This window comes from Palaemon carinicauda, chromosome 31, assembly GCF_036898095.1.
Source record: "Palaemon carinicauda isolate YSFRI2023 chromosome 31, ASM3689809v2, whole genome shotgun sequence".
NCBI lineage: Eukaryota > Metazoa > Arthropoda > Malacostraca > Decapoda > Palaemonidae > Palaemon > Palaemon carinicauda.
In genome coordinates this window covers 13,685,569-13,706,975 of record NC_090755.1, presented here as the reverse complement: position 1 = coordinate 13,706,975, position 21,407 = coordinate 13,685,569, and the positions used below count along the sequence as shown (strand labels likewise).

Below are 21,407 nucleotides of genomic sequence, written 5' to 3'. Positions count from 1 at the left end.
GGATTGGGGAAATCAGGCCAGTGAGGAAATGAAAAAAAATAAAGAAGAAAAATAATCTATATCTAAGTAATGAATAAAATTTTTTTTTTTAAATCTAAGATCAGTAACGTTACACTATATCAGTCATACATAAACTATAAAACGAGATTTAAGTCGATCAGTTCAACAGAAAAGAATTTACAAAAATTTTTGAACTTCCAAAGTTCCACAAATTCCACCGCCAGATTAGTACAATCAATCCGATATCTGGTCGCAGCTGGAATACAATTCCTTATGATGGAGAAGGCATGATTGTTAGAATTATCTGCATACATAGTATTTCATACTGGATGGTAGAATCTGAGAAGATATGAATACAAAGGACGATATGAATTATGAAAAATCTTATGCAACATGCATAAAGAATTAACTGAACGATAATGCCAGAGTTTAATATATAGATCAGGCACAAGCAATTTAATAGACTGCAAGTTTCTAACCAACAAATTACGATGGGAGTCAGCAGCTGAAGACCAGACATGGGAACAACACTCAAAACAAGGCAGAATGAAAGAATTAAAACATTTCTTCAGGATAGATTGATCGGCAAAAATCTTGAGACTTTACGATAAGCCAATTTTTTTGTGCAACTGAATAGACCAAATGTGCTTCTCAAAAGTAAATTTTAAATCAACAATCACACCTAGAATTTTAACTGAATTGTATATAGTTAAAAGAGACATTGTCAATCCAAAGATCTTGATATTGAGGAACCTATGTCCTTGAACTACTTATAACCATACTTTGAGATGTCTTCTGGATTTGTTAGAATTCTTGTGGGTTGTTCAAGGGAGTTATTTATCACTGGGAGATGATGCTTATCCTTCCGTTTGTGTCTCGTGCCAGAATATTGGGATTCAGAAGATCTCTTTGAATAATGATACCCTACTGTTCCTCTTATGAAGAAGCATGCCCAGATGGTAGCTGACCATGTTAAGAATTCCAAACATAAAAGGGTATTAATGTTTGGTTCATGGAAAAATCCAGAGAAGACTAGGCTAGTTGACCTTAGTGATGAAGGCGATGATGACTAAAGGTAAAGGCGTCTGGTGTCAGTTTGATCACAATAAATGCTCACCAGAACGTCAGCCGGGCAAACACAACCCCCACAGCAGTGGTCTTTGCAGTAAACAGCTTTACCTTACAGTCCCAAGCTGGGATCGAACTGCTGCCATGCGAAAGTTAGGCAAACACGTTACCACTGTACTAGCCAGGCGTGGGCAACTAATATGTTCTGGGGTTATTGTCTCTTTTGCTTCGTTTTTAAAACCTAAGAAAACCAGCGACAACATATGGGTCATCTGAAATGGCTGGATTGATTAATGTCATTACCATAGTGGCCCTTTAGTATCCTTCCTGTAGAAAGTTAAAACTTTGCTTTTTCTGAAGTGACTCTAATGACCTTATTGGATTCTAAAAAAGGGATTTTGACGAAGGAAAAATCTATTTCTGGGCGAGAGACCTGTGTCGCCCAGTGAAATACTCCTAGAGCACTTATTTCTAAGGAATATAACTGCTATATATTACCAGAGAAAAAAAGCATAGGAATGCCAGGTTGAACCCAGCTCGCTCACCTATATAAGGTGTCGGTATAAAATACTGGGGCGTGATAATTCACAACCAGAGGTCTCGCACTATTTAGATATCTCCTCTTCAAAATCCCCGCCACAGCGAGGTGCCGTTCAACACTACTACCACTAACCCAACCCACGCCAGTGACGTCACTCCTCATAGCACCCAAGGTTTGGGGCCCATGTTGGGAGGGAAGTCAAGGGAGGGTTCACTGGGCGGCACAGGTCTCTCGCCCAGAAATAGATTTTTCCTTCGTCAAAATCCCTTTTCTGGGCTCCGACCTGTGCCGCGCAGTGAAATAGTACCAGAGAAATGGTCCCAAAACTTGGAACAATACCTGAGGAAGTAACAAAATCCAAAATAACAGGTAAGAGGATAGCAAGACATAGTTGATTAAGGTTCACTATGTTCAGGAGGAATCACATTCCCTGCTGCCACTGTAGCAAATATAAGGCTTCCAGAGGTTTTAAGCAGTGGCGTTTAAATACTGTTGGAGACTTCCGGCCTGTATATTTAGTAAGTCCAGTGAAGTTCATAGTAATTAACTGAGGTAGCTACAGCTCATATATCATGGACGTAAGGGAGTGATGTGGGAATGATTCTAGGTAGCCCGTTAATGAAATGCAGAATCTTCTGTCTGAGTCCTTTCAGGATGATGGTTCTTCACCTTCTCTAATGGGTAAGGGCCCCGAGGACTGAACGGGAGATATGTTTAAGTAGGCTTCCAGAGTGTTTACTGGACATAAAGATGGGTCCTGCGGAAGTGGGACAATCTTCCAGGGGAACCGTCTGTCCTGGGGGTCCTCATTTTCGCTAAAAATCTTTTGTCAGGGGAAAGGAGTACTTCCCCTGACGAGAGAAATTCAATATGACCTGGATCTCTAGACAAGGCTGAAAGTTCTGATATTCTGGCGCCAGAAGTCAGGTTCATTAAGAACAAGGATTTCCTAACCAATGGAATATAATGGCAAGTCTCGTTAAGAGTGTCTGAAGCCAATTAATTACTTCATTCAGAAACCAGGAAACTGAGCTATGGTGAGTTGATGGTTTCAATCTGGCGCAGGTTCTCGGGATGGATGAGAAGTATGAATCTGTAAGGGCAATATTAAAGCCAATTGTAAAACCTTCAAGGCTGACTTAATTTGTGGTAATAGTACAAGTCTCTAAGTCTGATTCAAATAAAATTCTGAAGAAGGTTACTGTCAGATTCATAGTCATTGTCTCAACCTTTGAGTCCCTTAAAAACTGGCAAGTTTCATAACAGCCGAATCATACTGTCGAAGGGTGGATCCCCTCTTATCTGATTCTAAAAATAACGTATTTGAGGATCAATATCTGCACCTCTTGAGCTGCAAATTTCATAAAGTCCAGAAAGGTAGGGCATTCTGAATTTGAGGAAGCTAACACACAGCGAGTTGTACTGCTTGTGTTTGTATTGGATTGGGGATCTGTCGAGGTGGAGAACCAGTTCCACCAGAAGGGGAAACCCGTTGTGCTTGGGCCAGATGAGGACTACTAGAGCAACTTGGCCTTTGAAAGTCCTGAGCTTGTCTAACACTTTCATCGACAGATTTATTGGTGGGAATAGGTAAATTCTCTCCCAAGTGTTCCAGACTAATGATAGTGCGCCTGTGGCGTAAGCCCGAGGATCCGGGCTGGGAGCTACGTAGCACTCTAGTTGTAGTTGGACTTTGTTGCAAACAGATCTATCTGGAGATCCGGAACCTGAGAAAGAATCCAACTGAAGGACATTGGGTCTAGTGACCACTCCGACTCCAGCGGAGTTGTCCTCGAAAGTGCGTCCGCCACTATCTATCTAGAAGAAACCTGATATGTTGGTTTTTGGCTGGAGCCGGTTGCTTAAGGTCAAAAATACCGCCATGGCTTCTAAAACATTGATATGAAGTTGGCGGAATATTGTCGACCATAGTCCCAGGACTTTCGTGTACTGAGAGTATCCCCCCCCCCCCCCCGCCTGTTAGGGAGGCGTCTGTGTAAATGACGAGCTTGGGGGTGGATATTGTAAGGAAACTGATTTGCCAGATTATGACCTTTGTCCATGGTTGAAGTCTTTTCTTCAGAATTGGTTGGAGTCGAGCCCATTGTCTCGATATTACTCGTTTTCCTGGAGCACCATACTCGGCTTATATCTTTCAGTCTGGCCTTCAGTAGTATATCTGTTACTGAGGCAAACTGGAGGGCACCCAGGATTCTCTCTTGATTTCTTCTGGAAGACAATTTGTCTTTGAGAAAACTTATTGTGTTTTGCTATACCGTTCCTCTTGGCTGTTGGGAGACAGAGTGTGGGAGCATAGAACCCATTGAATCCTAACCATTGAAACTTGTCCTCGGGACTAAACGAGATTTCTCGAAGTTGATTTGGAACCAAAACTGTTGTAAGAGATTATCACTCTGTAGTTGCTGTGAGGCAGTTTGCCTAGTTGAAGCCTAGAAACGGACGAAAATGCCTTGCTTTCGGAACATGATAGCAAACGTCTGCAAGATCCATAGGGGAGGTGACGGCCCCACAGAGAAGCAAGGTCCGCACCTGAGAGATGGTCAGCATGTGAAACTTGTCGCAATAAATGTAAGAATTCAGAAGCGACAGGTCTAGGATTACTCTTCGCTATTCTGAGTCTTTCTTTGGCCCGCTGAACAAGTGATCCTGAAATTACAAACGATTTACTTTCTTTATTGCTTCCTTTTGCAATAAATCGTTTTCATATAAGACTAGCTCTTCCGTTGGATGTTGATGAAAACTGGTTGGTGGAGGGGGCCATTCTATCCAACTCCACCCCAGACCTTTGGAAATTATACTGAAAGCCCAAATGTTGAACGTTCAACGGTTCCGGAAGATGTAAAGTCCTACCCCTACCTGAGAACCCCCAATGATTTGCTGCGGATTTACCTCCCCGGCCTCGAGAGTAGCTGTTGCGAAAAGTTCCTCTCGAGCTAGCGCCTCTGGGGCGCTGGTAACCCTGGAAAGCACCCTGAGTTTCAAAGGTGGGCCTAAGGGCTGGGGAAGTAGCATAGGAGGTAGTTGCTACTTGGGACTGAGGAACCAGCACGTATTGCTGTTGGGGTTGACCCTTCGAAGTGAAAGGTTGACTCCCTTGTGCCACCGGGATGGTTTGAACCACCTGTTGGGACTGCCGGTTTGGAAGGAATGGAAAGATCTCAGACTCTTTCTACCTCGAGATTGGTTGCTGGCCGGTTCGAACTTGTGCTTGGGGACTAAGCCCATCGAACCTTGAGGCTCTGATTGACCCTAGCAGCTCCAGACTGGGGCTTTAACGAGCTTGTTAGGCTCATGTCTGATAGTGGCCTCAGACAAGACATGCCTACAGCAACGACGTCTGGCCGCAAAGAAGTCGTAGGAATCAGACAGTAAGGTTTGAAGTAATGACTTTGTCAAGACCTTAAAAGGTGGTTCTTCTTCATACATTAAAGAGGTCTTTTCTGCCATTGTAGCCGAGTTGATAGGTCCACTCAGGCGCATACAGGCTTCGAGCTCGAGGCATATCAGATATTCCGGAAGCCTGGGTAGCCACTCACTGAACTGAATGGGAGCACAGTCAGCGCTTAATTTACCCAATGTGAAGGTCGCCGGGGCGTTAGCCCAGCAATCGTGATCCCCCAGGGACAGGAGGGAGGTCGGATGCGTTTCCTTCAGCTGCGGTAACGGCTTGTCCTCGTTTATTGCCTGCCGAGCAAGGTCCGATATCTTAGTGACACACGGAGTAGGGGTTTACTCCTCCACTAGAAACATCGTGTACGGGCTCTTGTGAGGTGTTAACGTAGTGTTAACACACTCCCACTCGTTTAAGGGCCGGACCCAGGTGGACTGAGCCTGCCCCTTTGGGTACATTTTGGTTTCTTTGGGGACCTTGTCAAACCTTACGAGTGTCTCCTCGGTAAGGCATGCGAAACTAGAGAGAGGGAACTGTAGACCCGGTGGGTAGAATTCAAAATCTTCTACAGTCCGGGTGCCAAACCATTCGATGGTTAACATACCATCTTTGAAGGGAGAGCGCAAGGCCCCCTTCCACGGATTGCTTTCGACGAATTCCGGGAGCCTAGAGGCATCCGGGATGATATATTGTGCTGTTGAGGTAGCCCATAACAAATGAGACCCTGTATGAGGCTATCTGGTTTAGCACTCACTTCCCCCTAATGGGCAATAATTCCATTCAATTGTCAAGTTCACAGAGGCACCAGGAATCTTCCATCCTATAATCGTGGTGACTCGGTATGTGACACGAGGTTTGAGCCAGTGAGCTACAGAGGTCCGTAAATTATATATATATGTATATATATGGATAAATATCAGCACAACATCGTGTTCAAATAGGAATAAATTTCTACCTCATCCCTGGGATCGGTCGCTGGCCTCTTCTAATGAAAGGTCAGGTTGAAACTAACCATGCCACGAGAGGCCATGCATCAATCTTGAAAGGGCTGCCGGATCGAAGGGAGCCTCCGGGGTCGTAGGTTTCAGGCCGGGCTTCGCTCTCGGCCCAAGAGAAGTCTTAACTGGTTTGGTGATTTGGAAGACCTGTGAGTCTTTGCTAGGGCTGGCAGGTAGCTTTAACTTTAGGGACAACGGGACGTGGCCCGACATCAGCCACGTGCTTCCTTGAAAACCCTAAAAGGAAGAGACACAGGATCTCTTTGCCCTGACACTCCAGGCAAACCCGCCAACCCAGATCTAAAGAGTCGCCAAGGTAGAAGTCATGGAAGACTGCGAGCTCCGAAAGAGGGTATATCGTTACTAATGAACAAGGTAACTCCGTTGGGAATGTAAAATAAATAGATCGAGAATAAATGTTTAAATCGATCAATCACAAAGGAAATAAAATGAAAATCCCAAAATAATATATCCGAAGTTATAATTATAGATAGTAACGACAGGGGCACCTACAGTGTCCCATAGTAGGGTAGTAACCCAAAAAGATCCGGGTGTTCCGAATTCTTAAAATAGACCGGTATGAAACCGGGACAAAAGGCTATGAACAAAATTTCGGACCGGTATAATAACCGGGGAGAAAACTTTCATAAATTAACTGACATTGTCAAAATAATTCCATAAAAGGTGAAGATTATCAATGAAATAATATTGTCATAGCGCGAAATATACTATCCCGTCGGTACTGGGAAAGTATAGAATATCATAAAGATACATAAGTATCCCATAGCAGGTCAGTAACCTAAAGAGATCCGGATGCTCCGAATTCTTGAATTAGACCAATATGAAATCGGGACAAAAGACTATGAACAAAGTTCAGACCGGTACAGTAACCGGGGAAAAACTTAACATAAATTAACTGACTTTGTTAAAACAATTCCATAATAAGTTAAGGTTATCAATGAAAAAATATTGTCATAGCGAGAAATATACTATCCCGTTGCTACTTGGAAAGTATAGAATAAAAGAAAGATACGTGAGTGTCCCATAATAGGTTAGTAACCTAAAAGGATCCGGGTGTTCCGGGTTCTTAAAGTAGACCGATATGAAACCGGGACAAAAGGCTATGAACAACTCTAGGACCGGTTTAGTAACCGGGGAATAACTTATAAATAAACTGACATTGTTAAAACAATCCCGTAATAAGTTAAGGTTATCAATGAAATAATATTGTCATAGCTTGAAATACACTATCCCGTCGCTACTTGGGAAGTATAGAATAAAATACAGATACGTGAGTATCCCATAATAGGTTAATAACCTAAAAAGATCCGGGTGTTCCGGATTCTTAAAATAGACCGATATGAAATCGGGACAAAAGGCTATGAACAAAATTTCGAACCGGTATAGTAACCGGGGAAATGTTGAAACAATTCCGTAATAAGATAAGATTATCAATGAAATAATATTGTCATAGCGAGGAATATACCATCCCGTCATTACCAGGGAGGTATAAAATAAAAAGGGAACAGGGTTGGTAAAGTAAACTTAAAGTAACTTAAAGTAAACTTAAAAGTAACTTAAAGTAAACTTAAAGTAACCTAAGATACATCCTTAAAATACATATAGAAAACTCCAGTTATGATCTAAAACTAATGTCTGTAATTGAATAGGGCTCCCGGAGGGAGGATATTAATCAAAACTGTCAGTGTCAACAGATCTTGTATTTAAGAGCTCGGAGGCTCCGATGTCTGATGACGGGAGGGTACCACGGGAGAGCGCGGGGGTAGCCAATGGAACCCCCACTACCCAACCAGAGGTACCGGGACGAAGGTAATGATTCATGTAGAATATAATATAATGATATTAATAAGTCCTATGCGGACGATAATAGCAGGAGGTACCGTAGGTGGGGACGCTCCTAATTTAAGTGCTCATTCTTACAACCATAGCTAAAAGCAAAAGTTACACCAAGGTGCAGTCATACCGACTAATCACGTGTGATAGTCCCCGGTGGTCCCGGCCCTCCCCCTCCCCCGACCGATGGCCAATCGGGGCGATGGGAGGGGAGGAGACGAAACAGCCCGGTATGAATGAATGAGACTAAGTCACACCCCGTGGGTACACTCAGTCCTCAATATGTCGGAACGTTGAGGGAAGACTGAGGAACAAGCATACTTGACCCGTATGTCATAACCAACAACCATCGAGTGAGAGGAAGGGTGTACACTGGAGGAGGGGGGGATGGAATAGCCTCCCCAACCTGTGGGGGGGGGGGGGGTATGGTACCGGGGAATCACCAGTGCGTAGTGGTAGACAGGGCTACCAACTGGAGATCCCCTCAACATGACATGAAAATCCCAAAAATATGATCATAACGGAGTAAAGCAATAAATATAATATCAATGCACAAATACATAAAAATAATTAATGAATTAAAAGCGAAATCACGTAAGTAAGGTTAGGCATGCAGAAATAAAATGGCGAGAGAGGGACTCGGGCGAGTGGTAACGGAGGAAGCATGACGCCATCAGCAGATGGAAAGCAGGGGTACCAACCTAGTTACTGAAGCGGTAGATCGAACAGTAAAAACAACAAAATACGCGAGTCCCACTCGAACCAAATGTAAAACTAGGTGGAGCGTACGAAATAAAACTAAAATGTTTAATAATAATAAGTGAGATGGTCGTCTTCCTAGAACTAGCGAAACAATCTCAAAGGTGACGCAATCCACCAATATGCACGAATGCAGGCATACCAACATAACCTACTCCTTGATGAAACACTAACACTGATATCATAGGATAACATAAAATAGATGAAAGCATAAAGACGGTGTACTATATAAATGTAAGGAAAAAACTCCTAAAAGTTCGAACAAATATTAATGACTGACGAACTAACGAGAAAAAAGGGCAGAGCCGAACCATGAACGGTAAGAACGGGAACGCCGTTCATATATAAACACTTCTCCATTAATAAAAACAGAGGTTACACTGCCCAATCTCGCTAACATACATGGATAAAGTACTTAACTTCGATGGGGTATCATGGGAATCGGCCATCGATTATAAAATAATGATAAATCCAAGGATAAACACGAGAAAATAAACATGTTGGACTTAATAACAACAAGTGCTATAAAGGAGTGACGTCACTGGCGTGGGTTGGGTTAGTGGTAGTAGTGTTGAACGGCACCTCGCTGTGGCGGGGATTTTGAAGAGGAGATATCTAAATAGTGCGAGACCTCTGGTTGTGAATTATCACGCCCCAGTATTTTATACCGACACCTTATATAGGTGAGCGAGCTGGGTTCAACCTGGCATTCCTATGCTTTTTTTCTCTGGTAATATATAGCAGTTATATTCCTTAGAAATAAGTGCTCTAGGAGTATTTCACTGCGCGGCACAGGTCGGAGCCCAGAAATAAACATAAATATGTTCTAAACAAAAATTAAAGTTGACAATGAATGGTATTATAAATATATTTTCTTGTGAAATAAGTTTGTTTAATGGATTTGTGTTCAGAAAATAAGTCATAGTTTTGAATACAATAAACCAGCATGTATTTATACTGTATAGTAATAATATAAAGCTTGAAATGATGGTTTCCAAATACTGTATAGCTAAAAACTATTGAAAAAAAGAGCAACATACAAAAATTTCTGATTTTATTCTATCTAACACAGCATTGGCCATGATCCCTTCTAGTTGTAATGCAAACGTATCAAATTAAAGAATAAAAAAAGATATATAGATTTCTCATGCTCAGTTAAAAACTTTCTTACAACTACACTATTTACAAATAAAAAAAAAAGACATGATAGACAGAAAACTACAATAGTATTTACCTACATAAGCCACTTATACCAGTAGTAATGTTTAAACCTAACATACAACTATCCATTAAAAAACTTCAAACTTTGATGCATAAAATTTTTGACCTGAAATCAACTTTTAAGCCTAGGTTACATTTCACTATGTTTCTTCACGAAATTTACACCCAGACCAGAATGTTTGCGAAAGATGTGTTTTTTCATCGTAATCTTCTGAACGGAGGAGTAGTTGCAGAACGGGCAAGTGAACGGTTTCTCTCCGGTGTGAGTCCGAATGTGGACATTCAGATTTCCTCTCTGATCGAATGACGACGGGCAGTACGGACAAGTGAAGGGTTTGTCGCGGATGTGAATTCGAATGTGATGATTTAGTTCTCCTCTCTGATCAAACGACGACGAACAATGTGGACAAGAGAAGATTTTCTGTCCAATGTGACTTTGAATGTGGAGATTCAGACTTTCTCTCTGATCGAATGATGATGGACAATGCGGGCACAGAAAAGGTTTCTCTGCTGAAGCTCTACGATGACTTCGGTCAAATGTGCTGTGCAATATTGGCATTTGTTCACTGCTGAAGTGATAATTGGCTGCATGCTGTTGTGCTGCCTGAGACAGGTACTTTGTTGAATCTTGTTCTCTATTGAGAAGGTATTTTGCAGCGCCCACCTGTGGAAAAAAGGATGGCGAGGTAAGAAAGTACGGCACTGTACAGGTATAGCAATCAGTCAATATCAACTATGAACAATTCCTACCACACAGTGAAAAACAACTCATACAGGGAAGCTTATTTCAAACAATGTTAGTTTTTGGCATTATATATGGCTGGCCACCCAACAAATAAAAAAAAAGTCAAAGAAATTCCTTCTTAACATCCTCCACTATTTCTTACATTTTAAAGGTGTTAAAAATGTCTGGTTTCACTTCCAGTTCCATCATAATAGATGCTCACCCGAAAATCAGTCGGGCAAGCCAACCCCCCTAACCCCTATGGGGTTCTACCACAGCAGTGGCCTCTCCAGTAAACAGCTTAAACTCACGATCCTGGGCGGGGATCGATCTGCTGCCATGCGAATGCTAGGCAAACAAGTTGCCACTATACATTATACTTCCTACTAAAGAAAGCCCCCAACAACTCCAAGTTCAAATTACAATACAGGAAATTACAGTACAGGTATAGTAGTTTATAAGATGAAAAATTCAAACAGTTTTATGTGCAATAAATTTTGTACTGTATCATCAATATACAGTGCCATAAGCTCATTGTACTGTATTAACTAAAAAGCAACACTTCTTTTAAAGGCAATCATGAGATACCTTTAATACTGCCACTGGAAAGTTTTCCCAGCTCTGTACATGGCAAGTCTAAAACTATACCTACGTTTGTCTAAAATTTTTATAGTACCTCTTCCCTAGCTACTGTACTTCTACTTCACCCATGACTAACTATGAAACTTTCTCCCCATGTTAAATACTATGCTTCAAGAGTGCTATTTACCTCAGCAAATACATATTGTTAATTCCCCTTTTCCTCAAAGAGGGAAAGAAAGGATTAGGGATTATTGGTATAAGGCAACGCTGTAGTAACTATAACAACATATTGTGGTATCTAATAAGTGTGCAAATGAAAACTCAAATCAAATGGACCTAGCGTATTTCATGTATGATGATGTTAAATACTCTATCCAACTTCCTTGTTATAAACCATAGAATCTATTTAAAACAATAAAAAATACACTTGGGCACACTAATCCAACTGTTTCCTTGCTTCCCTTTCCTCATTAGGCTAATTTTCTCTGTTGCACCCCTTGGGCTTATACCATCCTGCTTTTCCAACTAGGGTTGTAGCTTAGCTAGTAATAATAACAATTATATGGAATTAATCTAATCTGACGGCCATATGAATTCAGATAGTTCCTTAGGTATAGGACACATATTGCTTGAGGAAAAGTTAGAAAAAAAGAGAGATAGAGAAATGTTTTAAATTATTTCAGCACCACGGTATGAGTATCACTCCAATGAAGTCCTCCTGCTTTGATGACATACAAGCGTTATGACAGACACAGACACTCACGTCTGTCTTTCTCTCGTCATCTCTCTCTTTCTTAATCCCAGACACAGACTCTCATGTATGTCTCCTCTTCATCGCTTTCTTTCTTAACACTAGTTCCAACCCACATAACTCGGCTAACAACTGATCACCCAATTCACTGCTTAGGTAAAGAGATGCATTTCCAATAACCCCTCGTCTGATCCAAGACGAACGCGGATCCACAATAATGCATAGAGCTAATGAAAATTGCAGAAGATTCAATTAAATAATCAAGTACTGTGCTGTACCTTAAAACGCCATACACTAATGTAAAATCTTAAAAGAATGTACAGTACAAGAAATCATTTAAGTTTCTCTTGTTTTACTTTATTAATATTGGTATATTCCTTTAGAGATGACTTCTATAAATTTCTCTCCAGCACCATAAACGAATAATGTCACACTTCAATCCAGCAATAAACTAAGATATCTTTTGACAGTAAAAATAACAAAAAATTCTGATTAGCAAACTTATCACAAGTATTTGAAATTGGATGAAAAAAAGGATTTTACATTAAAGACATTGGAGAGGACTAATTGGTAAGGGACCTCTGGTAGTGGTTCTAACACGCCCCAGTTACTATACCGACACTCTATTAGAGTGAGCGAGCTGGGTTTTTCCTGGCATTCCATGCAACTTTTTCTCAGGTATTTCTAGAAGTATTTATACCTTAGAAATGGTGCTAAAAGGAACATTTCCTGGAGCAACACAGGTCAAGCCCAGAAATAGATTTTTCCTTCGTCAAAATCCCTTTTATATACAGTACTCAGAGTTACATACCATTTTAGTTTACGGCAGCTTTGAGGCATTCAAACTAAAAGGTTTGAACCACATGTCATTTGGATTATACACAAAACTTGCATAAAAGTAAACCTCACATTAGTTAACTACTGATGTACTTAAGTGTTCTCTCAATGTTAACATAATGGACCTGAGTGTATATGAACAAATTACTTATTCAAAAGAACAATACTTTAATTCAGCCTTATTCTATATGAAAATAACCAGCCACATCTTTAGGTTCATGATGCAGCTTTTTATATATGTGAAGTGAATTCATTTAATTGAATATACTGTACAGTATATGTACATATATTACATTCATGAGCAGTTTTACCATTACAATTCAAGATTCAGTTCAGAAGCATGAAATTCATGACCATTAATACTTGAAAAAATATTTGTATAGTAAATGATCCAACACAAAATTCCAATGAAATAGACACTTATGTTTGAAAGAACAAAAATCATATGAAGGAGAAGACGAAATACTAATCAAAGTACTGTATCACATAAAAGCAAAGCAATGGATTAGAAACTTATCTAAAGTATTTCATCAAGACTTGAAAAGTCAACGGCAGGACTTACATTTCATCTCTCTTCCAAAGGTGGATACTTCAGCTTAATTTCCATTCTTGAGATGCTTAATCATGTGGCACTGGAGAGAGCACTTCTGCGTGGCCCGGTACGAACACTTGGGGCAGGCGAACGGTTTCTCTCCCGTGTGTGTCCTCAAGTGCGTCTTCAGGTTCCCCTTCTGAGAAAAACTTGCCGGGCAGAACTGGCACGCGTACGGTTTCTCTCCCGTGTGCACAAGCAGGTGCTTCGTCAAGTTCACCTTTATCCAGGATGAGTACGAGCAGTAGGGGCATTGGTATTGTTTCGCTTTTCCTGGATTCTCTGTTTTTTCGGTAAGAGCCTTCGTTGCCTGCAAGGAGAAATTTCACTTCAATTAAATTCACAATTCTAATAGCAAAGGAAAAATTTAAGGCTACGCAATAATTGTACATAGATGTAGTCATAAGATTAGTCTTATATTTTACAAATAAGTTCATTAGTTATTAAAAAAAGATACAAGAAACTTACCAGGTTAAGAAATAAAGTTCCTATTCAGGCTGGATTCTCTGATTACTGTAGTCTAAAAACCAATAAACAAGAAATATGTAAATTACTGTATAAACACAATCCTTTTCACATGAAAAAGGGAGTTTTGACGAAGGGAAAACTTATTTTGGTTCTATTTGCTTTTCAGGTACATTTCTGAGAAAGGCTTGAACAGAGGAGATTGGAATCTCTATTCTAACCTTGTCAAGAGAGTCCTTGGAGATAACACAACACTTTAACCCCCCACAAAAAGCTAAAAAAAATGGCCAATCAACTATAATAAACTTTTCGTAACAGAGGTGTTTCATTACTCAGCAATCTATGTAAGTCAAAATTCGCTAAATCACTTTTGTTGGAGGAAAGATGAGACACCAATCACTAATCTTAAATCTGTTTTTTTTCAAATACAGTAAATGTACAGGAACCCTGGATTGCACAAGAACAATGCATGATTTTCTCAAGTACAATTCTGTAGTTATCAAGAAGGGAAGAAGGATTAAACAACTGAATACTAATAACTGACATCACAACAAACACGGTACGGTCAGCATCACAAAAAAATAGGTTCTTAAAAAAAAGTTTTGGGACAAGGGTCATTTGGCAATGAGGTGGGCTAAGGACTAAAAGTTGAAAGAGGTTGTACAGCAAGGTGTCAGAAAGCAAGATGATGTGGAGGTTTTGCCATAATGTTGGTATAAAGAACACACAGTAGTTTTGGCTTCAGTAAAAGAGAACTCATCTACTATCAATGCTACTAGAGAGACAAACAATGTAAATAACATCCTCCTTTGATAGATATATCATATTCTAATAGATTAACAAAAGAACGCAGTAAGGTGACTCTCCTATACAACGCTATAGGGAGAGGGCAGCCTTTGTATACCAAAGCACTGTACACTGCATATATTCACTTAGGAATCTTGTCGGTAATGCTCTGATAATGTCAGTGTGAAAAGGGTTAAGGGTTTTCTCTTTCAGTCCTGATAGTTACACATTTTGGGGAAGACAGTAGTCTATGGGTGGGGGCTTAGTTTTCATTCTTTACTATTCCTTACTTGAGTGTGGAAATAAAACATTTCAAAAACAAAATACTGTATGAATTACCTTATAAAATTGTGAAGTGACAAAGGACCATGATAAATATGATTGCAGTAATCATTATTATTATTATCATCATTACTTGCTAAGCTACAACCCTAGTTGGAAAAGCAGAATGCTGTATGCCCGAGGGCTCCAACAGGGAAAATAGCCCAGTGAGGAAAGGAAATAAGGAAACTATGAGAAATGGAATTAACAATTATAAAATATTTTACGAACAGTAACAACATTAATATAAATATTTCATATATAAACTATAAAAACTAAAAAAAACAAAAGAAAGAGAAATAAGATAGAATAGGGTGCCCGAGTGCACCCTCAAGCAAAAAACTATACAAAGAACTAAAGCTAACACAGCTACCAAGAGGCAGGAATATAGTGCAGATACAACATGCAAAGTATTTGCAAAATTGATAGACAGGATCAAAGTTAAACATTTCAATTATGGTTCAATAGAATAAAAATTCAATCAATCCTACTTTGCTGTACTGTATTAGTCTACAAAACTAAGGGGTATTAATTATCCAACCAACTTCAATGTTTTATTCAATTATATATGTACATTACTATTTCCCTACAACACTTAACTTAATTTGCACTAATCCTCATAAAAGTAACTTCTACTGACATCAAACATGAATTGGTTAAAATACAACTTATGCAAAAATAAACGAAGGCCATTATTTGACACCGTAAAGTACATGGAATTGGTCTCAAGTTCTGGAAGCAGAGCATTTTCTCAGGATTCTATTTTAAAAAGTGAAAGGTGGAAATCCATCTTATGAAAATTTTACGAAAACATTGATACTAAAAGTACCATTTGTGATAGAATTCTCTCGCTGAAAATATTCAATTCCAAAGCCTTCTCATTGTATATGAAAAAGCATAGCATCAGTTGCCAGAAGTTTCCTTTATTTACGTACAAAGTGGCCCCATATTTTACATGAATACCTTGATGTTGAAACCTTGATTACCTTCGCCAACGAAGTTTGGTGGAAGTTTTGTTTTTGTTTGTTTGTGAACAACTTCCTGACTACAATTTTATCCATAGAGTAGTGAAAATTTTAGAGATTAATTGTTAGGTTGAGATGTGGAAGTGATTCAATTTTGATAGTCCTAGTTCAAAGATCAAGGTCAAAGTCCGGCAAAAGGTCCACCGAATTAACCCTAACCTTAACCCTAAGGTCGCACATAGATGTCACACAAACTTCAAATATGCCTACGGTCTAAATTGATTCTGGGAAAGGCAAGCTGGTTTCACAAAATAAGCTGCCATGCAGGAAGTCTGCACTCTCTGAGTGCTTTTCTAATTACATTTTTTTATCAAAAAAATTGAATAAACATTTTGATGAGAAAAATTTCAAAATATTCATGTGATATAAAAAAAAAATTTACATTGACAAAGTCATTCAGTGAAACAGCTTCTGACAAGCTGGGCCTGCTAATATTGATAGTATAACAATCTACTAAGTAGAAGAATATTGAAAAAGTGCTTTGTCAATTCCCTTTGGTTTATAAATTTTTCCTATTTGCTCTAATCACTCCAAATTTGCATACTTATACCCAGCCAACTTATTTTTCATGTTATTGTAAAACGACATCTTTTCTCACCTTTCTAAAAAGAAATGATCTAACTCTTCCATCTGGATCTATCATACCCTACTATGCAAATTTCCTTTATATGGAGTTACTACATTCTTATACACTGTATATATTTCTCCTTAGTTACAGACAATAACATTTCACCGACTCAATATAATAAATGTTCACTACCCAATGCAAGAGCATATTTATTTATAGAAACCTATGATATGCTAAAAATATATGCATTAGCTTACATTTCTCAATATGGTATAGCAACACCCTTTCAGATCAACATACTATATGGTTTCTCTCTATTATTCCAACTGTAATTTCCCTGCAAATTGTGAAAATCCTAAATGTCAAATAGTGATACACAATTAAAAATTCAATTAATACTTTAAGAAAATATATCAAGGGTTTAAACTATGAAGATATTGGCAATTTTCTTTACAATCTTTAATTTTCAGTTGCCCTCTTTCTCCTTCCTAGTGTGGGTCATCATATGCCTCTCCAGGGAAATCTTCTGAGTGGCCCGATGAGGGCACATGGGACAGGCAAAAGGTTTCTCCCCAGTGTGTATTCGAATGTGGACTTTAAGATTGCCGTTCTTGGCAAATGCGGCCGGACAATAGGAACACCTGTACGGTTTCTCACCAGTGTGGGTCTTCAAATGGGACGTGAAGTTGCTCCGGTTTCCGAAAGATGCCGAGCAAACGGGACACACGTGAGATTTTGTCTCTCCGTGTTGAATCATGTGATTCATGAAGTTAGCGTCCGAGGATGCGGCGAAAGGACACAACATGCACTTGAGCACATTCCGTTTGATGGTGCCCTCTTGATAAACTATGTCTTGAGCATTTCTTGGCCCAACCTGTGAGGAGGTAGAACTTCTTTCAGTCAATGTTATTGTAGCAATGGTACAAGCAACAATCAATCCAAGCATTACTGTAGTTGTTTACGAACAATTTTGAAACAATAAAAATCACTTACTATTCCCAGGGGGATAACCTGATTACTGTAACCATAAAATTATACCTTGCTATTGACAAAACAAGAAAGAAATGGGCAAAATAAAATTAACACAATATATTTGTAAATTTTCAGTTTTTCTTTATAATCATCAAGCAGATTTTTTAAATGCTGTTTAATGTCCATCTACCAATAGTATAAGTTAGATCTAATACTAATGATATTCTTATAGGCTTTCAAGAATGAATGTTGGTTTGGTCTATCACTTCTTTTTGTCATCCTTTCTTTTTTAAATACAATTTTACTTCAATTTTGAGCCACAGAAGCTGAGAGAGAACCCAAAACCTTGAGGGAAACAAATTTAACGTACCAAATGATACATATTAACTTCTTTATTCGACAGAATTTACGTATTATCTATAACCCAGGTTCATTTTCATAACTTGAGCTGTGGCAATGCATAAATATTCACATAATTCTTTCCAGATTACAGGTGGCAAATTATTCATTGGTGTATTATCAATGGTGTGTACTGTATAAACATATACTAGTATCTATCTATCTATCTATCTATCTATATATATATATACAATGCCCTAAAGACTGATCATATAATACTTATGATTTGCACACAAGCCCCCTCTCCACCTAAGTTAGGACCAGGCAATGACTGCCGATAACTCCCATTCCTAGTTCGCAAGGATGGCGAGGTTGCACACACTACCGGAAACTAAAGTTTGAGCGGGACTCAAACCTCAATCTGGCAGGGATGTTTCGAAAGAAACCATCAAAATTCGCGGGAGTGAAGGCAAAAGAGTTCAGCCTTCTAGCAATTCTACAAGTACTCAAGGGAGAGTTAGTAGCCCAAACTCTTTTCCGCTTCACCCGAGCAAATGCTGATAAGCAATTAAGCAGAATGGACTTTTGCAAAATAGACTGAGGCTGAAAACATAGCTAGAGGTTCCAAGATATAGCACTGAACCATTGGGCCAAGCACTAGCTTTAAACTGAGAAATTCATGAAAATGTTGATTAATAAAAATGAATTATCATAAATATCTCTCTCAATCATGATTAAAACTTCTTGTCCACCATGATTTTATTTTCTGATCCTTTAATTTTCTTAATTTCAAATAATCGAATCAGTTCGTGCCTCACCAACAATGCCTTTTTACAAATTTTTTATTCCAAAATGAAATTCTTCTAAATGATTACATTACATCTTAAAGAGTTTCCAGTTAATAAAATAAGCTTAAGCACATTCACTTCATTATCCACAAATGTTACCAATAATCAGAGCATGATTACAGTTTATATATCATTATTACATAAACAAACTTTTAAATACTAAAACCAAGTACTGTACAGATATTTGCATACAGCACTCACCTTTGAATCATACACCAAGACTTGTGAGATACACCTGACTCAGGCAAGATAACTGCCAACAACCAGCGCATCAGTTAAACTTATGATTTGACACCCTAAATGTGATCATGCCAAAATATGAAATAGATGTCCACAACATATATCAGGGCTTACAAATAGTATAAGGAACTAAAGGCAAACCCACTAAACAAAGAGATCACGAGGAAGCGACACAATGGCCGCAGCAAACCCCCGAAAGGGAACAACCAGCAGCTAAAACAAAAAACCAAACACGGTTAAGAACAAAAAGTGTCGCTACCTAGAAATCCCAAACAGACAAATATAAGACTCAACTTGGAAGCAGGGATCTCTAAAATGTCGGACAACTTGCAAAAAACACAACACACACACAGCAAAACAAAACACGTCTGACCAACGCAAGTGCTGAGGAGGAATGAGGATGGGGGGTGGGGAGGTGTAGGGGTGGGAAAGGATAGTCGTAGTAGGAAGCAGCAGACGGGTGTAGGACGGCACCTCGTTGTTCCAGGGGATGTTGATGAGGGAGAGGTCTAAGTGGTGAGGGACCTATGGTCGTGGTTCTATCACGCCCCAGTTTACTATGCCGACACTCATAGAGTGAGCGAGCTGGGTTTATTCCTGGCAATCCATGCATCCTTTTTTTCTCTGGTATATTTAGCAATAACTATGCCTTAGAAATGGTGCTAGAGGAGCATTTCACTGGGTGATACAGGTTCCTCGCCCAGAAATAGATTTTTCCTTCGTCAAAATCCCTTTTCTAAAGTAAATTTAATTACTTCAATACTTACCAGGGATTCATGAGCTATTCATTTTACAAATGAAAAGCTTCGATTAAAATAGAAATAAAGATAAATTGTATTGCTATGACTTGTGTAAAACCCCTTTGTTCCCACCGGAAAGATGCGCAAGAAGTTTTCCTTTCGGTAAACAAGACAGTGCGTTGTATAGAAAAATCCAAGACACTATGAATGTGGAGGTGGGTGGGAACCTACATGAATTCCTGTTAAGTTGAGAATTGAACATCGTGGAATTTATGTGTTGGTCAAAGACCTTGATGAAATTCCAAAAAAATCTCCACCTCTCTCGGATTTCACTAGCAATCACTGCATGTCTTTTATCTACGAATAAATAAAATCCCTAGGTAGATGATATTAAAGATGAATGAAATCAAAAGCAGTGTTGTGATCCTCTTTATTCAAAATATCATAACTGCTCATGTTATGTCTACAAATATGCGTCTAGCCTGCAAAAACAAAGAGCCATGAAGTTCTTAAAATATTTTGTAAAAATACATCTATTTACATTCACATACCTTGGTGTAACACATTTCTTTTAGTCCTTACTGATCATGAAAGACTTCATTCAGCATTACTGTATATTTCTTATGCTACATACTATAAATAAATAATATTAAAATTTTCAACACTTACAGGACAATTAAGAGCAGGTTGTAGGTTGGCCAAAGTACCAGCCACCCATTGAGATACAGTACTACCACTACAGTGTTATTGGGTTCTTTGACTAGCCAGATAGTACTGCATTGGATCTCTCTCTCGTTATGGCTCATTTTTTCTTTGCCTATACATATACCAAATAGTCTGGCATTTTCTTTACACTTTTTCCTCTTTCCTCATACACCTGACAACACTAAATCAACCAAACAATTCTTCTTTACTCAGGGGGTTAAATACTGTACTGCATTGTAATTGTTCAGTGTTTGCTTTCCAAGTGGTAAGGGTAAAAGTCTCTCTTTAGCTATGGTAAGCAGCTCTTCTAGGAGAGATAAAATCCAATATCAAACCATTGCTCTCTTGTCTTGGGTAATGCCATAGCCACTGTACCATGGTCTTACACTGTCATGGGTTAGAGTTCTCTTGCTTAAGGGTACACTCAGGCACAATATTCTATCTGTTTCATCATTTTCTTCGCTTACTGGGCTATTTTCCCTGTTGTAGCCCTTGGATTTATAGCATCCTGCTTTTCCGACTAGGGTTGTAGCTTAGCTAGTAATTATAGTAACAATAATAATAATAACCTTTATCACAAGGTACTTCCAGTAATTTGTTATATGAAATAAAGTATAAAATGCAACCACACAAAATAAGACACTCAAATCATGATTCATAACTTCTGGTGGTTATGTATCATATGGCTATCTAAATAATGTTTCCTTGCTCCTCGATAATCACAGTTTGGACACTTGTATGGCTTCACTCCGGTGTGCAGCTTCTCGTGCGCTTTCATGTTGCGCTTCAACGAAAATGTGGCCTGACATAACGAACACTGATAGGGTTTATCCATACCAGAGCTTCTTTCCAATCCAAGCAAGTAAGATGCGGATAAAGGAGCTTTATAGCTGGTAATTAAATTCCCTGTCCTTACTTCCTTTTGAGGGGAGCTCGTGACCGCCATCTGTGGGGAGAAAGGTAATCGATATCAGAATTCTCCAAATGAAATATCAGAGGAAAAGTTACAGAATGATTTTCATTGTCATAGCGTCATAGTATAATCTATTTTTTTGTACT

The 21,407-nt window shown here is 39.1% G+C and overlaps 1 protein-coding gene across 13 annotated transcripts in view; it reads right to left on the bottom strand.

Annotated features, from left to right (window-relative positions):
• The window catches only part of LOC137624307 (zinc finger and BTB domain-containing protein 14-like), a 156,790-nt gene that overhangs the window by 40,785 nt on the left and 94,598 nt on the right, over nt 1-21,407 (bottom strand). The window contains exon 6 of one of the 13 annotated variants that reach the window (XM_068354893.1): nt 9,522-10,517. The exons of 9 other annotated variants lie outside the window; for them this stretch is intronic. In XM_068354893.1, the coding sequence (XP_068210994.1) occupies nt 9,984-10,517 (534 nt within the window). In that variant the 3' untranslated portion in view covers nt 9,522-9,983. Of the gene's footprint in view, nt 1-9,521; nt 10,518-13,309; nt 13,650-16,955; nt 17,379-20,108; nt 21,295-21,407 lie in introns of those variants that run through there. 3 more of the 13 variants (XM_068354910.1, XM_068354895.1, XM_068354917.1) reach the window with 3 other exon arrangements.